Source organism: Myodes glareolus, chromosome 10 (assembly GCF_982192425.1).
Source record: "Myodes glareolus chromosome 10, mMyoGla1.1, whole genome shotgun sequence".
Taxonomy (NCBI): domain Eukaryota; kingdom Metazoa; phylum Chordata; class Mammalia; order Rodentia; family Cricetidae; genus Myodes; species Myodes glareolus.
In genome coordinates, this window is record NC_142035.1 from 75,022,683 (window position 1) to 75,042,143 (window position 19,461).

The 19,461-nt window shown below is 45.1% G+C and overlaps 1 protein-coding gene across 2 annotated transcripts; it reads right to left on the reverse strand.

The window, feature by feature from the left end:
* Positions 1-370: 370 nt before the first annotated feature.
* Positions 371-17,660, reverse strand: Cd59 (CD59 molecule (CD59 blood group)). Of its 2 annotated transcripts, none has more exons than XM_048443653.3 (4): positions 17,508-17,660; positions 9,522-9,600; positions 3,060-3,161; positions 371-1,354 (listed from the first exon to the last, which is right to left on the reverse strand). In XM_048443653.3, the coding sequence occupies exons 2-4, from the start codon at positions 9,583-9,585 to the stop codon at positions 1,134-1,136; spliced, it is 387 nt and encodes a 128-aa protein (XP_048299610.1). In that variant the 5' UTR covers positions 9,586-9,600; positions 17,508-17,660; the 3' UTR covers positions 371-1,133. The 2 variants fall into 2 exon arrangements, with proteins under 2 accessions (XP_048299610.1, XP_048299611.1); XM_048443654.3 differs by lacking the exon at positions 17,508-17,660 and adding an exon at positions 13,708-13,769.
* Between the last annotated feature and the right edge of the window lie 1,801 nt (positions 17,661-19,461).

Consider the following 19,461-nt stretch of genomic DNA (forward strand, 5'->3'; position numbering starts at 1 on the left):
TTTGCTTTTCTTTCTTTTTTTTTAAATATTTATTTATTTATTATGTATACAATATTCTGTCTGTGTGTATGTCTGCAGGCCAGAAAAGGGCACCAGACCTCATTACAGATGGTTGTGAGCCACCATGTGGTTGCTGGGATTTGAACTCAGGACCTTTGGAAGAGCAGACAATGCTCTTAACCACTGAGCCATCTCTCCAGCCCCCGATAATTTGCTTTTCTAAGAAAAAATGAGAGGAAATAACTAATACAACATTATTAAAAGCAATTACATTTTTCTAATAAAAGTTAGGAAAGCCCATGCAAAATTTAGAGATGCAGAAAACCTCAAACTGTAGTCACTGGTACTTCTACAAAAAGAACAGACAGACTTTTTGTGTTTCCTTCTTCAGTTTTTTTGTTACTGTTTTTTATTTTACTTTTCTTTCTTTCTTTTTTTGAGGCATAGTCTTACTATATAGTTCTGGGTGGCCTGGAATTCAGTATGGTCAGGCTGGCCTTGAACTTATGGCAATCCCCCTGCCTCTCCAGTGTCGAGATAATAGGCTTGAGCTGGGAGTATGGCTGCAGGGTACAGCACTTGCCTATAGCCTGCTCAAGGATCTGGGTTTCATTCCCAGTATTGTTTTTTCTTTTTCAACAAACAAACAACATCACTGATCCTGACTGACAGCTCACATCTGGAACACTCACACACCAACTCAGGATCTGCAAAGGCTATGAGAGTATTTTATGAGTGTGACAGACTGATGAAAAGAATCCCCCTGGCTCACTCACCCCTACAGGTACTGACTGCACTTCTCAGCTATCTTCTAGGAACCAGAGAGATATCCCTGAGGGTTGCCAAAAGCCCACTTAAGCAGAAATAGAAAGCCAGTCCTCCCAAGAGCAGAGAAAGATTTGTATAACCTATGGGAATTGGATCTACGAACTTCCCCCTTAAACTTCAAGTGGTTTTCCCTGTGGGCAGGGTGGTCCTCACACTGCTTAGTCCCTTCCTCTTATCCACAATATTCAAGTGAACTTTATTCTTTCCCAAAAGGCTATAATGGAAAAAAAAAAAAACAGCTTTGGAGTGCTGCAGCAGCAGCAAGAAGATAAGAGAACAGAGGCGCTTCGGAGCTCAGGGATGACTTAGAAACACAGCTTCCAGATGGCTGCCAGAACCGAGGTTCCCAGCAACGCAGTCTTCCCAGATAAGGAGGTTGCCGCATCGTTGCTTCCTTCTTTGAGCTTTTTGTTACACATGTCCCGCTGGCAGCATCTGTACTCTACATTTGCGAGCTCAAATCGGGTCAAAATGAACATGGAATTGCAATCCGAAAATTTCCAGCACTGCTGATAGACTTGCATTCCTGTGGAGAGACACGCATACACTAAGAAGCCACACAGGTGCAGTTCTGAGCCTGCCATTCTGTCTTGGCACGCAGTCTATGGAAGAGAGAGGTTTGGGCAGAAACAGGCATCCCAACTGGGGCGTAAAGGGAAACCAGACAGTGATGGCACACCTCCAAATGGAGAATTTCCACAAATCTGAAGTCTTGTCAGTGTGTGAATTTGTGTGTGTGGGGAGGAGTTATAGGCAGTTCTATTTCTATTTATGAGGGAAACTTGATGATATTTACTAAGAACTTAAATGGATGTTGCTTCTGGTCAATCAATTCTACTTTTACAGTGAAGGAAAAGAGACAATACTATTTGTAAAGCAAGCACTTAAAAAAAACACAATCTATTGATGAATCTGTTTACTACACAGTGATGGAGAGAGAGAAATACTACTTCATACCTATAAGGAGGGCAAAGATCAAGAAAAATGAATGAAATAAAACATATTGAATGAAAAAATTTCAACATCATCAAAAAAGCAAAAACGGAATAATCATAGTTCTCACTGGGAGGATTACTACATTTTATACCTTAGCAGTGAAAGTGTGGAAGACTGCCCTCCTCCCCTCCCCCGTGGAATCAAATACTTTGAACATGGGGCCTAGAATTCTGGCCATATTCCAGGAGTTTACATAACAATTATCAGGTACTCCTATTTTAAAACAAGGTACCTTTGATTGGTCCTTAATTGGAAGATTTTTTTTTTCTTCCTGGGAGAAAATACTGCTGAAGGCAGTTTTTATATATATATATATTGTATACAATATTCTGTCTGCGTGTATGTCTGGGCACCAGACCTCATTATAGATGGTTGTGAGCCACCATGTGGTTGCCGGGAATTGAACTCAGGACCTCTGGAAGAGCAGGCAGTGCTCTTAACCTCTGAGCCATCTCTCCAGCCTGGCAGTTTTTATTCTTATCTCTTGGAAAGGGTTTATCTCACACACCAGACCACCCTGCGATGGCCACTGCTCCATACAGTTGCTCATACATTGCTCACACACAGTTACCGAGCTTAGAGCTGCGGCCACGAACAAAGGACAGCTGCGGCTTCTTCCCTGTCTACCATTTCCTAAGTTCTCTGTGGAGACTCTAGTTTAGTCAACTTAGAAAAGCAGATGATATGGGCTTGTGCACATTATGCTCCTTCTCTGGCTCGCAGACACCTCGTTCTTTGAGACCCCTCTCCAGCACCTGCAGTACCCTCTCGAGTGACTAATTCTCCTGATCAGTCATGTGGAGTCCGACAGAGGTCTGCTATATTTGGGACAGACAAACAGACCACAGTCAAAGTTCTAATCAAACCCTTTCTTCATCTTGCATCCCTAATTAGGCTCCCAGAAGTTTGGGAGGCAAGCACACTATGGTCATTAAGAAGCCTGAGTTTTGGAATCAGATAAAATCTCCAAATTCAAATCCTATGTTGATTGCCTGTTGTGTTATCTGAGCCTCCACTTTCTCATCTGTCACACAGGAAGACTGCCCCAAGGGTCATGTGAGAAAGGCCGTATTTGTAAAAAGTACATAGGAAATGCTTGGTGTGCAGCATCGTGGCCAGCCGGTGGTGGCCAACAGCAGAGGTTACTTGCTGAGTACAAATGAGTAGGATTTAGGTCCAGTTTCCCAGGTTCTCGGCCCTGACCACACTTTAACGGGAAACCCAGGGGCCCTTACCGGACACAGCGATGAGACAGGAATCCAGGTTAGGTGAACAAGTGGTATTTGCTTTGCACGAGGAAACCGGGTCTAAACAGCTGTAGCACCTGAGGCTAACACCTAGAGTCAGAAAGAAAGAAAGACTGTTGGGTTCTGTTAAAGCAACAATGACTTAGGCAGACCTTACCAGTGAGCACAGGTTTGGAGCAACTTGTTTTAATCTTTTGTTTATTTGGAGTTTTTGTTTGTTTGTTTGTTTGTTTTGTTTTGTTTTTTGTTTTTCAAGACAGGGTCTCTCAAGGCAGCCCTGGCTGTCCAAGAATTTGCTCTGTAGACCAAGCTGACCTTGAACTCACAGAGATCCACCTGCCTCTGCCTCCTGAGTGTGCAGCCGCCATCACCACCACCACCTGGCTTTCTGTTTTAATCAAGATTGTGACAATTTCATACTTGCATAAAATATATTATAAGCACATTCTTCATACTCTCCTCTTGCCTCTCCCCAGAGAGTTCCTCCCCACTTTCACTATGACTGACTTTCATTGTGGTGGTGGTGGTGGTCTTTTTCTACAGGACTGCCTGAGGCTCAGCCATGGTTAGGATGGACACAGTAACCATCTAAACTGGAAAGTTTGTGACTTTGGGGGGGGGGAAACAAAGAAAAAGCAACTCAGCAAGTCCATTTCTTTCTTTTTTTTTCCCCCAAAAAGAGTATGGCAGAGTGCAAATCAGGCTAGCAAAGGCCCTCCTCAAAACACTTCCATCTTTTGCCCCAATGTAGGCTGGTGGGAACTCAACTTCACAATGTGACACAATTGGTCAATCCAGCACAAAGGGGCAAGAAGGAGATTGGGGAAATGAGGTCCCTTGTCAGCTGATAGGTTTCCAAGCCTTTTGAAGGTCCCCCTCTGCCTTTAGACCCTGCCACACCTCTGACATTAAATAAATCACATTTGAGACCGTGCAATACTGTGAACCAAGGTTCCTAAAAAAAAGCTGGAGGCTTAACTGAGTCTTCTTTGGAGCTGGTTAACTGAGTTTCAAGGAAGGTGATGAGTTTGGAATGTGAAGTCCAGAATCAAACTGATGGAGGAGGGTTATCTGTCTATTGTGTTATTTTCATTGGTCAATAAAGAGACTGCCTTGGCCCCTTGATAGGACAGAAAATTAGGTAGGCGGAGTAAACAGAACAAAATGCTGGGAAGAGGACTATGAGGCAGAAGCCATGGAGCCAGCCACCAGGTCAGACATGCTGAATCTTTCCCGGTAAGCCACACCTCGTGGGGCTATACAGATTATTAGAAATGGGTTAATATCAAGATATGAGAGTTAGTCAGTAACTAACTCTCTAGAGATAATGGGCCAGGCAGTGCTTAAATGAATACAATTGGTGTGTTGTTATTTCTGGGACTAAGCTAGCCATGCAGGAGCCGGGCGGGATGAAAAGCAGGCCTGCCCGTAGCCTGGTCTACAGAGTTATTCCAGGACAAAGATATACAGAGAGCCTGTCTCATCAAACTCCTTGGAGTCTTCGTTAGTCCTTTTAGCCATTTATGGCCCCACTCTGTCCTTGACCAACCAGTTTGTGACGGAAGGTAAATTGTTTGGAATGTACAGACTGAACACTGGATTCTAGCCAACCAGAAGGCTATAAATACAGCCAGAGAACATCTAAAGTCTCTAACAGAGGTCCCCACTTCGCTTTAACCCATCTTCCTAATGTTTCTACCAGTTTACTCCAATAGCATCTTGATTTATGACTTTTTTGGTTCTGTTACTACAAAATCTCATCAAACTGCTTCCATGTTGGAATGGAATTTGGGGTAACCTCATGGTCACTCATATTTGCCTCCAAAATAAACTATCTCTTATCCCCTTTGAGATGAATATAGTGATTCCAAGGACAGCTCAAACTACATGGTACCCCCTCCAAAAAAATCAAACAAAAACTCCATCTAGCTGTACATCTAGCGGGGAAGCTTCCTCCTAGCCTTGCACTGGAAGGCGATAGTCTGCATGGAAAGACAGTGGATGGAAACTGTCCAAAGGATTCCTCACCATCCCATGAGGGTCTCACAAGCAGAACTGTATTCTGTGTGTGGATGGATAATCAGTACTTGTTGATGCGAAGAGACGTTTTCAAAGGCAAAAAATCTCTTCGGATTACTACTTTCAGTTGAACATTTACAACTAACTGATTTGGAGATGGGGACTACCAAACCATCAACAAAATGTTATCCCCCAAAAAGCATTATTCCACTCATTAGCAGACAGATATTATACACTGATAGGCAGCTATTACGTTGTGGATTTTTGTCAGTCAAAATTTTGTAGAAATTTGTTTTCTCCTTTTTATTTATGTGAGTTTGCAGAGTGTATTAGATTCTTTGCCTCCCGGCGTGTAAAGTCTAAAGTATTTGTAATCTGGCCCCTTAGAAAACAATGTTTAGTGACCTCTGGAATAGCAAATCATCACTGAACTGCTTCCTGCTAGGACGGACCCAGGGTCAGAAGTATACAAACAACACAAGACAACAGTGTACATCACTCTGGGTTGGGTGACCAGTCATAGCAGAGACATTAAGCCTGGTTCCCTAACCCAAAGACAGAAAAACAGCCAGTGCTGCTGCTCTAGTTCTGACTGCTGGGAGCTAAGAGTCGGCTTCTCTGACTCACTTCTTCAATTTTATACCATGATGACAGAGATGAGAGTCTGCGTATGTGAAAATAGCGAGGCAAGAATCAGAAAGGAATCCTCTCAGTTCGGGTGGGTGTGGATGTATGCCCTTCCCCCTTGCCGGAGAGAATGGTCTTCCTGTCAATGGCTTCTACCATGACGTCAACATTTTGTGGCACCCACCCTCTTACAATCCCATGGAAGGATGTGTGGTTATGTCATGATGAAACCCAGTGTGGTCAACCTTTAGTTCTAAGGCCAATGCTTCCGTTTAGAAACAACAGATGTTTCTAAAAGTTGAGCTCTTCATTTGGGAGTCTGGCAAGGAAGCAAGCTCTCTGCAGGACAGCTTAAGCCTTCGCAGGTGTGATGGGGGCATTTGATCTGACAAGGTTCCAGTTCAACCCCCCGAAACATCAGCAACAACAAAACAAAACTTACCCCTTCTCTGCACTGTTTGTAGATGACAAGCCCAGTGCCTGGAGAGAGAGGTCAAGTGACTACAGAAGGACACCCAGCCACAGAGCGACAGAGCCAAAGTGGGGCCTCAAGCCTGCAGGCAGGACTCCAGCAAACATTTCTGCAGTGTCAGCCTGGGAAGCGTAAGGATGTCACTTCTCAACAGTCCCTTCCTTGTTGTGACAGAGATGTACACGCACGAGAAGCGAAGAAGGGGAGAGGGAGGATGTTGGACTGGCCTGGTTATTTGAGGGCGAGTTTATAAGCCCACCCACAGAAGTGGCTAGAGCCCGGGTTCACGTGGCTGAGTGACAACCCTTTAGGTGGAAAGGACAAGGCCAATGCCATGCTGGGAACTTCCGTAGGGCAGACATATCCCTGGCCAGCACATTCAATCAGTGTTCCGATGGCTGCGCACCTATATACCAGGCCCTTCTTAAGACTTCAGGAGAGAGAACTAAGGGGAAGATACTAACAGACATGACGAATGTCACATGACGACATCTCAGCAACAGAGCTTAGACTCTAACCCAGACTATCAGCCCAGAGACTTTCCACCTTGGCTGAGCTGGGGAAGTAAACAATGTAGACTGTAAGAGAGGACAGGGCGTAAGTCAATGGATGGCGGCTGCTGAGCCAGGACAGGGGGAGTTGACCCTCTGGGCCACTTCTTGCCCTAGTTCCAGGAGAGAGTTAACCTGTGCTAACTGTTGTAATAATAGAAAAACCTGTACTACCTCATTTTCTTCATTACAAAAGGTTAAATGTCATTTCTTGCCTTTGACACAGGCTTATTACCAAGAAAATTCTCCTGAGGGCTTCCTAAAGGTCTCTTAGACAATAGCAATTAAAAACCCAGCTTTCTCAGCAGGAGGTGGGGGGTAGTGCACACCTTTAATTCAAGGTCAGCCTGGTGTACAGAGCTAGTTCAAGAACAGCCAGGACTATACAAAGAAATCCTGTCTCAAAAAAACAAAAACAAACAACAAGAAAAAGCTTTTAATCTTTCTCCCCCTTTCTCCTCTACCTTTACCGTCACACCCAAATTCTCTGAGGAAAGGAATGAGGTATATCCTCGCTCCCCTGACTGCGCAAACGACTGTGTCAGGCTACTTACTGTAACGGCAGGAAATGCAGCAGGAAGAGCAATTAGGAATGAAACATGATGTGGCAGAGGTGGGCCAGGAGGCGGAGATGGAATGTGGGGTGCGCTTCCATTCTCTCCACTGCGCAGTCAACAGTCTCACTGACCCCTTGCAGACTGGGCAGGAACAAACGCGGCGCTCTGCAGAGTTCCTGATATACCCACAGTCGGGGTGCGCCAAGCACACTCCAGCCCTGCAGGAACCTTCTGCTTGCGCCTTGTGCACTCGCTCGCGAGTGCGCGCTCTCTCTCTCTCTCTCCCTTATCAAGACAGGGTTTCTCTGTGTAACAGCCCTAGCTGTCCAGGAACTAGCTCTGTAGACCAGGCTGGCCTCGAACTCACAGAGATCCACCTGCCTCTGCCCCTCAAGGGCTGGGATTAAAGACGTGCGCCACCACTGCCCAGCCGGAACTTCTGTTTTCCAGTGCTCATTGTGTTGCTGGGCTTTCCATCTCAGTCCCCTCCCTCCCGACCCCACTCCCAAAGCCAACAATGGCTAGGACGTTGTAAGAATATGACGCGGGCAGAAAATAACCCTCGATCTTTATAATAACACAAAGTGGGGGTTTCCACTCTTACAGAAGCATAAAAACAGCTTTCTTCAGAAGCCAGGAGAAGGGCGCCCAGACATGGATGGTCTTTACGCATCCTACAGTGGCCCACGGTGAGTGAAAACCAGGAATTCCAGTGACAGATTGGGGGTCACATTTTGACATACTGCTTCTGGATATTATTTCATGCATTCAAAATCCTGGGTGAGCATTATTTCATAAGTTCGTAACCCTTTGGGGGCCTCAATTTTGTCATTTGTAAAACGGCGATAAGTACATAATCTGCTAAATTGGCAAGAGGGTTAGGTGAGTAAATGCATGTCGAATGCTTAGAGTGAAGACAGGCATGCGCATGTGTAAGATTTAGTTTATTTAGCTGCTGCAACCATCATGACCACTATCTCGGTGGCACAGGAAAATGGTGCTGTGCGTGTGTGGGGGGTGGGGAGGACAGCACCCAGAAGGCTGATCTCGCAGCTCCAGAGAGCAAAAAGGCCTTGAGCACACTGATAAGCTTTGGAAAAACAGGAAGGTCAAACACCGAGCTTGTGGCAGCTGCTCTTCCTGGAATGCCAGGAATGATGCAGTTTTACAACCTGGTGATCCCTGGCTATCTGCTGAGGCAGGCTCTGCCGCACCTCCCAGGATTTATGATTTTACTTATCCAAGATCTTAAGTCTTGACCATTGCTTTTAGACCATAAAATCCACTCTTATGAGTGAGGTCACTTGTGTTTTACTTACGACAGCCTAAGTGACTTCTGTGTTATCTGAGGGCTAGGCCAATCCTACCACCCACAGGTGTTGTTTACCTCAGCGAAGCTCCCTAGACCCTAAATCTTGGGCACAATCTCTGAGTAAACAGCACCCATTCTTGCGAAAGAAGCCAGATGGACTTTGCGAGGAATCTCAGTGTAAATTTTATCTTAAATGGTTGTGTGCTTGGGACTGAGTTAATTGTTACCTGAATGCTTTTTTGCCAAAATTGTGCTGTGCTTAAATATGACTAAAGTAAACTGCTCCGGGCCAGACTTTAGAAGTCTTGATCCAGCACCGGTACAATAAAATCAGGCTGAGCCCAGTTTCACTCTTGTTTCTGCGTGACAAAAGCCACATCCTCCACATCAGAGACAGCCTGGCTGCAGACTCGTGCTGTGAAACCTTCGCCCTTTGAGACCTGTAAGGTGCCTCCACTTTACCTACCTCCTCAGGGTCCCTATTACTTGCTGTCTGTCTGTATATCTATCCATGGCATTAATAACTCTAATAAAGTTTTGTCCAAAAGACAAAAGGTGCTCCCCTTCTACCCCACACCTGAGAGCTTTCAAAAAGGACTCGTGTAGCATTTTAAGGATGGCAGATGCTGGAATCCCAGAGAAATATGTAGTGGGCCAGGGAAATACCTGGTCTCCACTCCTGTTTAAAAAGAAAACAACCAAACAAACAGCTCTGTAAGCCAGGATGGGCTTTAACTCAGGCAGACACCCCACGAAAGGCACCCCAAAGCATCAGAGTTGTCACAAGTACAAGAACCAAAGCCAGGCCTTGATGAGGGACTGGAGGCCAGCGGCAGCAATTCAGACTCCCCGAGGCCCAAGAGAAAGAAGCATCATGGGCAAGGGCAAGTCTAGAGGGTCTGGCTCACTCACCTGTGGAGCAGAGGACAGCCAGAAGCGGCAGGAGTGCGAGGAGTCGCCTTTGAACTGGCATCATGCCCGGCCACCAAATCTGGAACAAACAAGGGTTGTCACTGACTGACAGATACCTTCCAGCTATTTCCAAAAACCACAAACTGGAGTCCAAGGGGGTCTTGGGGAAAGCACAGAACAGGCACAGAACTTCCACTGGGGCAAGGTGCATTAACTCAGGGCAGTGCTGAGTGAGGCTGTGATGGTCCTCTCCTCTTGCTTCAAGACCTCTGCTTGTGAAGAAATGTCCGTCTTGGGGGGAAGAACAGCTATGGAGGAGTCAAAGGCTGGGGCAGGAACTCCACCCCACCCACATCATCGAACCCTTAAGAAACTAACTTAGGTCATATAAGTCAGTGTTTCCGTCCACACAGGAAATAAACCTATCCTCCTCTGGGCCAAGGATGCTTATGTAGCATGCATAAGGCCCTGAGTTTGATACTCAGTACTGTAAAACGAAGAAGATACTACCCTCTCCATAAGGGTCGTTCAGTCGAATGAAAATGTGAGACAATTGATTCACGTGGTAACTACCCTGCCCATGCTGCTGGTTTTGCGGGAGTGCCCGTTCCCTAGGGCAGGCCACAAGGTGAGAGAGTCTAAGCCTCTGGAAGGCATCAGAAAGCATAAGCAGCAAAGCCTGTGTCTGCATGGGGGCTGAGCCGCCTCTGCTCAGTGTCTCTCCACTGCAGGGAAGGAAGCAGCTCCTGGGTAAGGCTAATGACTAAGACCTCCCAGGTGGCTGGGACCTAGCAACAGGTGAAAGGGCAAGTGTGGAAATGCCTGGGACATTCCTTTCGCCCAATAAGGAAGCCAAGGAACAGGAGGTTTCAAACCTTCCTACATGCCAAGTTTTGGGAGCAGATTTAAGAAGTGTCACGATCCTCCTGTCTATCTTGGGACCTACCTTGGCAGGGAGGTGGCAAGTCACTGAAACCACGGGGCCCTCCGCGCTTTTCTTCTGAGACCACAGGCCATGGCTCAGGCCTGGCAGACAGAGGGGGTTTGTCGTAGGGTAAACCACCTTTGTTTTTGAAGGCAGTCTGCTGACCAAGGCCAGGGGAAGATCGAGAAACTAAAACAGGCAATTTCTACATTGTCCATGATAGAAACTGGACAGAGCCACCATGGGGTATGTGTATTTTCAAGAGCAAACAGGGCCTGGGCCTTTCCTTCCTGGTGGAATACCTATTTCGTCAGTGTGCTGTCAGCTTCCTGCCTGGTTACTCATGCTGGGAGAATTCTGAGTGTAAAGGATGGTTTATTGACTCAGGTTAGGCAGGACTTGGGGCATGGAAAACTACTGCAAAGGAGCAGAGAGTGTTGACCGGAAGTACTCAAATAGGTAACAGAGCCTCGGACGCCTTCTGAAAAGTGAGGACCAGCTGTGTCAGGCAATGGCATTAGGAGAGGAGGGAAGATGGTCCTACATCCCAAAGGCACTGGGAAGATATAAACTTAGAGCTTCTAACACCAGAAAACGTCCTGTGAAAAGGTACCCAACATAAACAACCCTGGGGAATACACACTAATGACAGAAGTTACAAAAGAAACCCACACTAGTTCAGAATTATATATAATAAAGGGTTGTTTATTTACGGGTAGACTCACAGATCACGGTCCTAGATCACAGTCCTCTGCACGAACAGGGAACAAGAACCGAATCCAGCAGCCAGAAGCCGCATTTATAGTATACAAGACCAAGTGGCAGGTCAGAAAGTGGAAGAGCCATTGGCTTGAAGCTGGGCTGGAAACGCCTTCGATGTTGACAGTAACAGTTAAGTGAGATATAAATCCTCTCCTCCTCCTGATCCTTTACTTTTCTCACCCCCCCCCAAGTACATTCTATAATGAACCAAATATTGTTTTTATACTCTGAAACCACAGGCAAATTTGCACACTACACGTTTCCTTTTTAATATAGTCACAGATCATCATCTGTATTTTAGTAACTCCATTTCAGAATTCCCCCCCCCCCAGAAAAAAACTCAATAAAAACTCTCTACAGTTATCTGCAGAAAAGATCAAGGAAGCACTGTCAGCCCACAAAAGCAAACACTATTTACAGGCTCTGCCCAGAGAACTCAACAAACCTTTCCTAAGCAAACCTTGATTTTTTTGGTAGTAGTGGGTTTGCTCCTATGAACTACTGTAGCAACTTTAAGATTCCAAGTGACATTTTGTTCTTCCAAAGAACATACTCCTGATTAATCTTCAAAGACAAGAACCAATGGCAAGTCTTTCTCCTTCGAGCACAGACTTGGTTCTTAGAAACAGCTCATGGTGGCGCACACCTTTAATCCCAGCACTTGGGAGGCAGAGGGAGGTGGATCTCTGAGTTTCGAGGACAGCCTGGTCTATGTAGAGAGTTCTAGGCCAGCCAGGGTTCACACAGTGAGAGCCTGTCTCAAAACAATAAAAAAGAAAGAAAAGACAGAAGCAGCCCAAAGCAGCCCATTCTGAATAAAATCCACAGAAGAAAGCTGGAGAGTCTGTTGGGGAACAGCATTTGAGGCTGTAGAAAACAAAACTGCAGAGAGCCTGAGACAGCAGGAACACTGTCCTGGGTAGTAAGCTCATTAATTTGGTTCTAAGGTGATGTCTTTAAATTTTTGTTTGTTTGTTTTGTTCCATCAAAAGAAAAAGTCCTGTTGTGAAAACATTGGTCAAAAGAGTAAAAACTTAGGGTCATGCATGTCCGTAAGGAGATATGTAGATTATGATGCTGTCCCATGCTGCAGAATCAGGAACTAAGATACAAGCCAGTTGTGGCTACAGGGCTGAGGATATAGCTCAACTGTAGGGTACAGATACAAAGGGGAGGAAAAGCTATAACTGTATTACTTTTCCCTTAAAAAGTATGCACACACATACACACCTAATAATAAGATGATTCTAATACCACGTTAACTTTTCTGAACATTTTAGAATGTGTGTTTATTGACAGAGTGATAAAATTAGGGGCTGTTTGCTTATACCTAGTTTTTTTAAACAACAAACAGAAAAAGCAATGATTATTTTAAATATACACATATGTGCTTCCTGTGTAGTTTCTTTTTATTTAGCTATTACTTTACCCAATCAGATATAAAACATATATATAGTTATATATATATATATATATATATACTAGCTTTCAAAATTGGCTACTTGAGACAAAGAACATTTCGTGTGTGTGTGTGTGTGTGTGCATGTGTGCACAATGCATGTATATAGGCTCCAATGTCTAGTCAGAAAACAGTTATTTAATCGTTTTCATATAATTGTGAAAGATGAGGACCAAATGATTGTCCAGTTTTCCTAAAAAGTGACACCATATCTTAATACCAATTTGTCTCCAATTCATAAAACATCAAAACAATTAAATCCCTTATTTCAGTTTTTAATTTGTAAAGAGGTTAAAAATCATTTTCCATGAGAATAAAATATAAAAATAAGACTTCAACAGGGCCTGCTACCACAGGTCAGGGATCTTAGCTACTTGGGGGCTCAGACAGGAAGAGCACAAATTCAAAGCCTGTCTGGACTAGAGTTGAAGGACAACAATACATTAGCAAAACCTTAGCTCAAAAATTTAAACAATCAAAAAACAAAAACAAAAACAAAACAAAAACCCAAACCCACAAAACAAAAAACAAACTAACAAAAAACCAAAACATTTTTAAGAACTAAGGATATATCTTCCAGTGGCAGAGTGCTTGCTGGACATGTCACATATGAGACCTGAAACTGGAGACCCTGAATTCAACCCAGTACACACACACACACACACACACACACACACACACACACACTTTAAAAATTCAATGCAGACTAGAATGTCATGTAGCACTTTAAAAGACAAACACGTAGACTAATAAACAATCCTGGAATTTTCTCTGTCCTGGAAATTAATTATACTTTAAGTCAAGGCACTATAGTCAAAGCACTATACCTCTGAATTTCTTCCAGTGTACCAGAACAGAAAAACACACAGCCGTTGGAGCCAGGGGAAATGAAAGAGAAACCAGGGCTGTTCTGCACAGTTTTCAACAGAGAGGGGAGGTTGTTCTACCTGTTTCCTAAGACAGGGTCCCTGGAAAGCTCTTTGCCAACTGAGCTACATCCTAGCCTGCATTCTAGATTTCCTAAACACACCATCCCTTACCTGCCTTGCTGATGTAGGATGTCCTTCTGTAGAGGTATTGCTTTTATTGGTTACTGAATAAAGCTGTTCTGGTCCAAGGCTTAGCAGAGGGAACTCCAAACAGAGATAAAGAGAGAGTAGGCGGAGTCAGGGACATGCTAGGCAGCTGCTGAAAGAACCTTACCAGTAGGCCACGGGTTCATGGTGATATACAGATACAAGAGTTAGCCAGGAATATGCTTGACCAAACAGTGCTGAAATTAATATAGTTTCTGTGTGATTATTCGGGTCCGAGTGGCCGGGAAACAAAAAGCAGTCTCCGCCAACATCTTGGCCACATGCAGGTACCGCACAGGATCAGCGCATCGGAGAGCAATTCCTCTAATGTGCTCTGTACCTCGGGGATGCTCATGCAGTGGAAGTCACAGAGCAGATACTGCAAGATCCTTCAGAAGATGGTAAGAGGCTATAAACAAACAAAGCAAACAGGACTGCGAGAAGGCTCAGCAGAGAAAGGTGCCTGCTGCCAAGCCTCCCGATCTCAGTTCAGTCTCCACAGTCCATACGGTGGAAAGAGAAACCCAGCTCCAGAAAGTCATCCTCTGACCTTTCCTAAAGGTGCCATGGCACATTAATACAACAAAGAGATCAATGTAGCTTTAAAACTTTTAAAGAGGCAAAATCTAAAGATTGCTATAGTAAACCTTTTCATTCTATAACAAATCCAACCTGACAATTACTTATGCATCGCCAGCCAGGGGAACTCAAAAGGGACAACAAGCTTAAGTGAGTGGCTGAAAACACTTTGGGTAGCAGATACTTTTGCTCTATTGGTAGACAGAAAATGCAGTGTGACTGTAGTAATAACACACACACACACACACACACACACACACACACACACACACACAGACAGACTCTAGCTTCCCAAATACAAGTTTAAAGAAATATACACTTACTCATTTAATTACATGGATACAGACATGTAAGAATCAGGCGAAGCACTTTTCACATGACATAATTATTTATGATGAACTTACAGTCAAGTGAGCTGATGTGTGGTGCGCTAGGCTACATAAAAGAGGGCTTAAACACTGGTTCTCAGTTTCTTGGACCATGTAGCTCATGCAGAGAATGAGAAGATCACTGGACCTAGAGTCTGGGTGGGCCTAGTCTACAGCCCGATGAGGGTGGGGGGTAGAGGGGGGGAGCACTGTTCACAGTCCCCAAGTGCTGCATATGTTCCTAGAGGCCACACTGAGAACCAAGGGTTGAAAGTGACTCTCTCAGCAGGGCTGTAAAATGAGCTGTTAGTGTTAATTAAATAATTAGAAGTGTCTTCTGTTCTGCAGGCCCATACGATTACAACACTTGATGCGACTTGTAACCAAACACAAGCCATTAGGCTTGATTGCTAGTTAACTTCTGTTTGGGGGCAAATATTAGAGGCCAGCACTAGTGCTCCTGAGAAAACACTCCTTACAGCAGTAACAAGGTCTATGTAACACTTCTTGCACTGAGGCAACCAGAGTGAAGGGGAGCTAGTTTACAAGGAAGCAGCCTCAGGCGCCAAGTAACATCTCCCCATAAAAACATCCAGACCTTAACTCTAAGACCTGTGACTACAGGCATGCTCTCCTGGTGACCTTCACTGACCCTAAGATTCTGCACATTATTGTCAATGTCCCAGTGTAATCACAGGGTCCTCAGAAGGGAGAGGAAGGGAGCAGAAGCTGTCAGACACTGGAAAGCAGAGGCAGGTAGAACATGAAGAGTGTGGGAAACATCTTACTGTTGCTAACTCTGCTCTGTTGGCTGCGGCATGCTCATGGCCTCTAGAAGCTAAGAATGCTCCGCAACTAACACCTCTCAAGGAAATCAGATCGGGGTTCTCCAGTCACAAAGGCCTCCAGAAGCGAAGGAAGCCTGCCACCTTGTAGCTCAGTGTTGACCCTAACCAGACTCCAGGTATAGGTGAAGGAACTGTAAGGTTTGTGTTGTCTTAAGCTATTTTTTATTCACTTGGCAGCCATAGAAACTATTATAAAGCACATGATGGCATGTGCCTATAGTCCCAGCTACTTGGTTGGCTGAGGTGGGAAGATGACATGAATCCAAGAGTTTTGATCCATTTGGTCAATAAAGCAAGACTCTGAATCCAAACAAACAAAAAGAACAAAAGCCCTAAGCCTGCTATAAGCAGCAGACTCATTACTGGAAAATAGTGAGACAGCATTTTAAACATAGATTTCAGCCTGGAACCATGAACACAGATGGAGATTGTAATTCAGCTTCCAAAATAAATGCAGCAAAAAAACCAAACCAACCAAACAACAACAAAAACACCAGGAGATTCTCTCCTCCCACCCCTTTCCTTTTACAAACTAAGAAAGGAACCCAGAAGCACCACCACCACTGAGCCACACCGATTAGAGATTTCAACATCAGCAGTTTCCATAGGATTCACAGACAGTGGAGGCGCTGGGTGCAGTTGTAACACTTGGGAGACTGGGGCTGATGTACTTTAAGGCTAAGTATGTTATATAAAATAAACATTATCATTTTATAGCAAGTTCATAGAGAGCCAGAGGGATGGAATTACCTGTCCCAAGACAACAGGATAGTCACAAAGTCACTTTGGATACATCTTGCTTATACTTATCAACGCCTGGGAACTAAGTGGCTTAGTGTTAGCAGTCTCAAAGGCCTAAAGATTTTGTGTCCTTACAAGCTTGGACACGCAGTAGCTAAGCATGAAACAGACACCCAAAGATCCTTTACTCAGTAATTACATCAGCAGCTAGGGACAAAGAGCAAACCACCATCACAATGGGAAGGCCCCTCCCAGCCACCTAGAGGCCCTGGGTAAGCACCCTAGTGCTCTTAAAATTGCACAGGATTTCAGCTTCACCTACAGTGGCCTCCCTCTCTTAACAACCTGTTCCAGGACCTCAAATCCCTGGCTCATCCCGGTATTCCCAACCCTAAAATCCGTTTGATTTGGGTTTTTCTCTTCCAACCCACCCAGTGAAATGGAAGGTTTTCCATTTATAATAAAGTACATGACAAAAATTTCAGTTTGTTTGGTGCATGAGGCAACTCCCTCTTAGTCTCCCCAGACTGTTAAAAGCAATGTTGTGAGCGTCCTCATTGACATTCTGACGTCTGTGTGTCAGCTCTGAAGTAGTGGCTTTTAAAAGATGGCCCTGGAGTTGAAATCTCCTTAACAATTGCCGTTTTTCATATTCCCGGAGGCCAACCTGAGCTTTTCCGTGAGCGACCTTAGTGTTTAGTACCACCCTGAGAAGTAAGGCCTTCTTCCCCTTTACTGATGAGAAAACAAGGTTAAATAGCTTGCTTCGGACTAGCTACGAACAAAAACAAATGGCACTCACTGACTAAGGTTCTTTACAAAGTCCGCCCTCAGCACCAAAAATATCCCCCATGCACTAAAAATATCTGCAAAAGCAGTTTTAAATTTGGACCCTGACCAGAAGAAAGGCAGTAAGTCATCGGGGCTGGAGCAGCGCGGTGAGAGGGTGGAGGTGGAGGGGCGTCCCCGGGGCAGACGCCGAGCGAATGCCGAGCTCCTGAACCGTGCGTGGAAAGCAGAGTAGAGGCTTTCGGGAACCGGCCTGCGGCAGTGTATCTTTATTATAATAAAGAAGGCCGGCGGAGCTACAAGCCGGGGAAAGGCCTCCCCAGAGAGAAGAAACAAGGAGAGCTTACTGCGCCCTCAGCCCCTGAACGCATGCGCTCCCGAAGTACCCCCCATCTCTCACCCCAGGTCCTGCTGCAGCCGACACTGCGCCCTTGCTTACCTGCCACCTCGCGGTTCGCTAGACCCTGCCACCGCGGTTCCTTAGTGCCGGAGGTTTTTCTGCGTCGCAAGCACCTGATCTCGGGCTCCGCCAGTCGGCGGAACAGCTACCGAGCTCCTCTGGCCACTCCCAAGAACTGATGGCCACACCCCCAGCCGCAATTCAGTCTTTGCCTCCGATAGAGGGCGCTTGGCGGCTAGCTAGTACTAGACCCTCAAAACCCAAGCAACGGGAAGGGCCTGTGTCTGTCTCCCTCTGATTCTTTACCCCAAAAGGCTTCTGATTTTCCCCATCTGAAAAAAGTCACTCCCCAAAATGTTTTTGTGGTCTTGTTTGCTAGCGCCCAGAGCTTTCTCTTTGCCCATCGTGGGTATCTTTAGCTTCGGAGTGTTTTGTTTGGAATCAAGACAAAATTCTGTCCAGCATTTGAAAACTTCTGTGAACTGACCAGGGACCAGAACTACCGCTTAGACCTTCCCGTGCAGTTGTAATATGAAGTTCCCACTTACCAATTGGAAAGGGTCACATCCAGTAAAGAAGCAACAGGAACAATAACTGAAAAAAATAGAGTAAACATTCCAAGAGGAATCTCCCCTAGGAGGAACTCGAGAATCGGTCTGGGAAGCTGTGACACCTCAGGCCTGCTTTGGAAAGGGAAGCATATATGAGACTAAAATCCAAGTTAGGCCATAGGGGTGGGGGAATGGAGGATGTGAGAAAGGAAACAATGATCCAGTTAAAGAGATTTTAGGGGTTTTTTTCTAAATTTATTTTATTTTATGTGCATTGGTGTTTTTGCCATGGGTGTTGGGTTCCCTGGAACTGGTGTTACAGGCAGTTGTGAGTTGCCATGTGGGTGCTGGGAATTGAACCCAGGTCCTCTGGAAGAACAACCACTGCTTTTAACCACTGAGCCATCTCTTCAGCCCCTTAGTTTGTTTGTTTTAAAGCCTTTCAGTCCTCAGCAATAGTGAGTAAATTTTCATTTTTTGTGTGGGTTTTTTTTTTCATTCTTTTTTCCCCCAGTCATATCTATTCCACCAAAACATGGCCCATTCTCCTCAGCATGTGGTGGGTTCTCTCTGTGTCTGCCATATCCTAAAGAGCAAAAAGGGCTGGGACTCCACTCTTCCCCTAGCCTATCAACAATTACAGAGACTGAGCTTCAATCCCTGCTATAGAAGAAGCACATGGACACCTATAGAGCAAAAAATAATAAATAAAAAAATTTAAAAAAAAATGAAAGAGGGGAAGCACCAGGTAGGACACCCCCCAAACACATATCAAAATCCAATCCTTCTTAAAGTAGGTCATCTTCCCAGGTCTGGGCTCTTCTCTACTCTAGAAACTAGTAAGGCTTACTGGTAAACAAATCCTTCCAAATCTTTCCAAGGGAATGTTGCTGAAATCCTTCCCATTTAGGTGGTAGGGGTGGGGGTGATCATGAGTGACACCAATGCTCTTCCTAAAGTCTTAACGACAAACCTAGGCAGTATCCCCAAAGTCCACTCTGATGAACCTGTGAGTTCATTCAGTTTTCTTGCACAGCATAGGCCACACTGGAAAGTCAGAGATGGTGTCTTTCCCTCAGACACATAGAGGGCCCCCTGCCCTAGTCTTCCCAAGTTTGAATAGTTTAGCCCCTTCCTGAAGCCACATGCTGTTAGGGTGGCATTGCCTAACAGGTGAAATGGAGCAGCTGGGAGTGAAACCACAGATACTGAGTCTCTTGCAGGAACAATCATAAAGCCGTTGGCGTGTGCCTTTTATCATGATCCTTTGCCGAGTTCCAGGATCAGCAGGACCCAGGTCCTGGTTTTCCTCTATGCACAGCTTTGATAGTGTGCCTGTGTCCAAAGGTCTTTGTCTTGTATACGTTGCCTATTATATCTCCTATGATCTATTCTTTTAGAATTCAATGTTCCTAAGTTCTAAAATACCAAGCATTTTGATA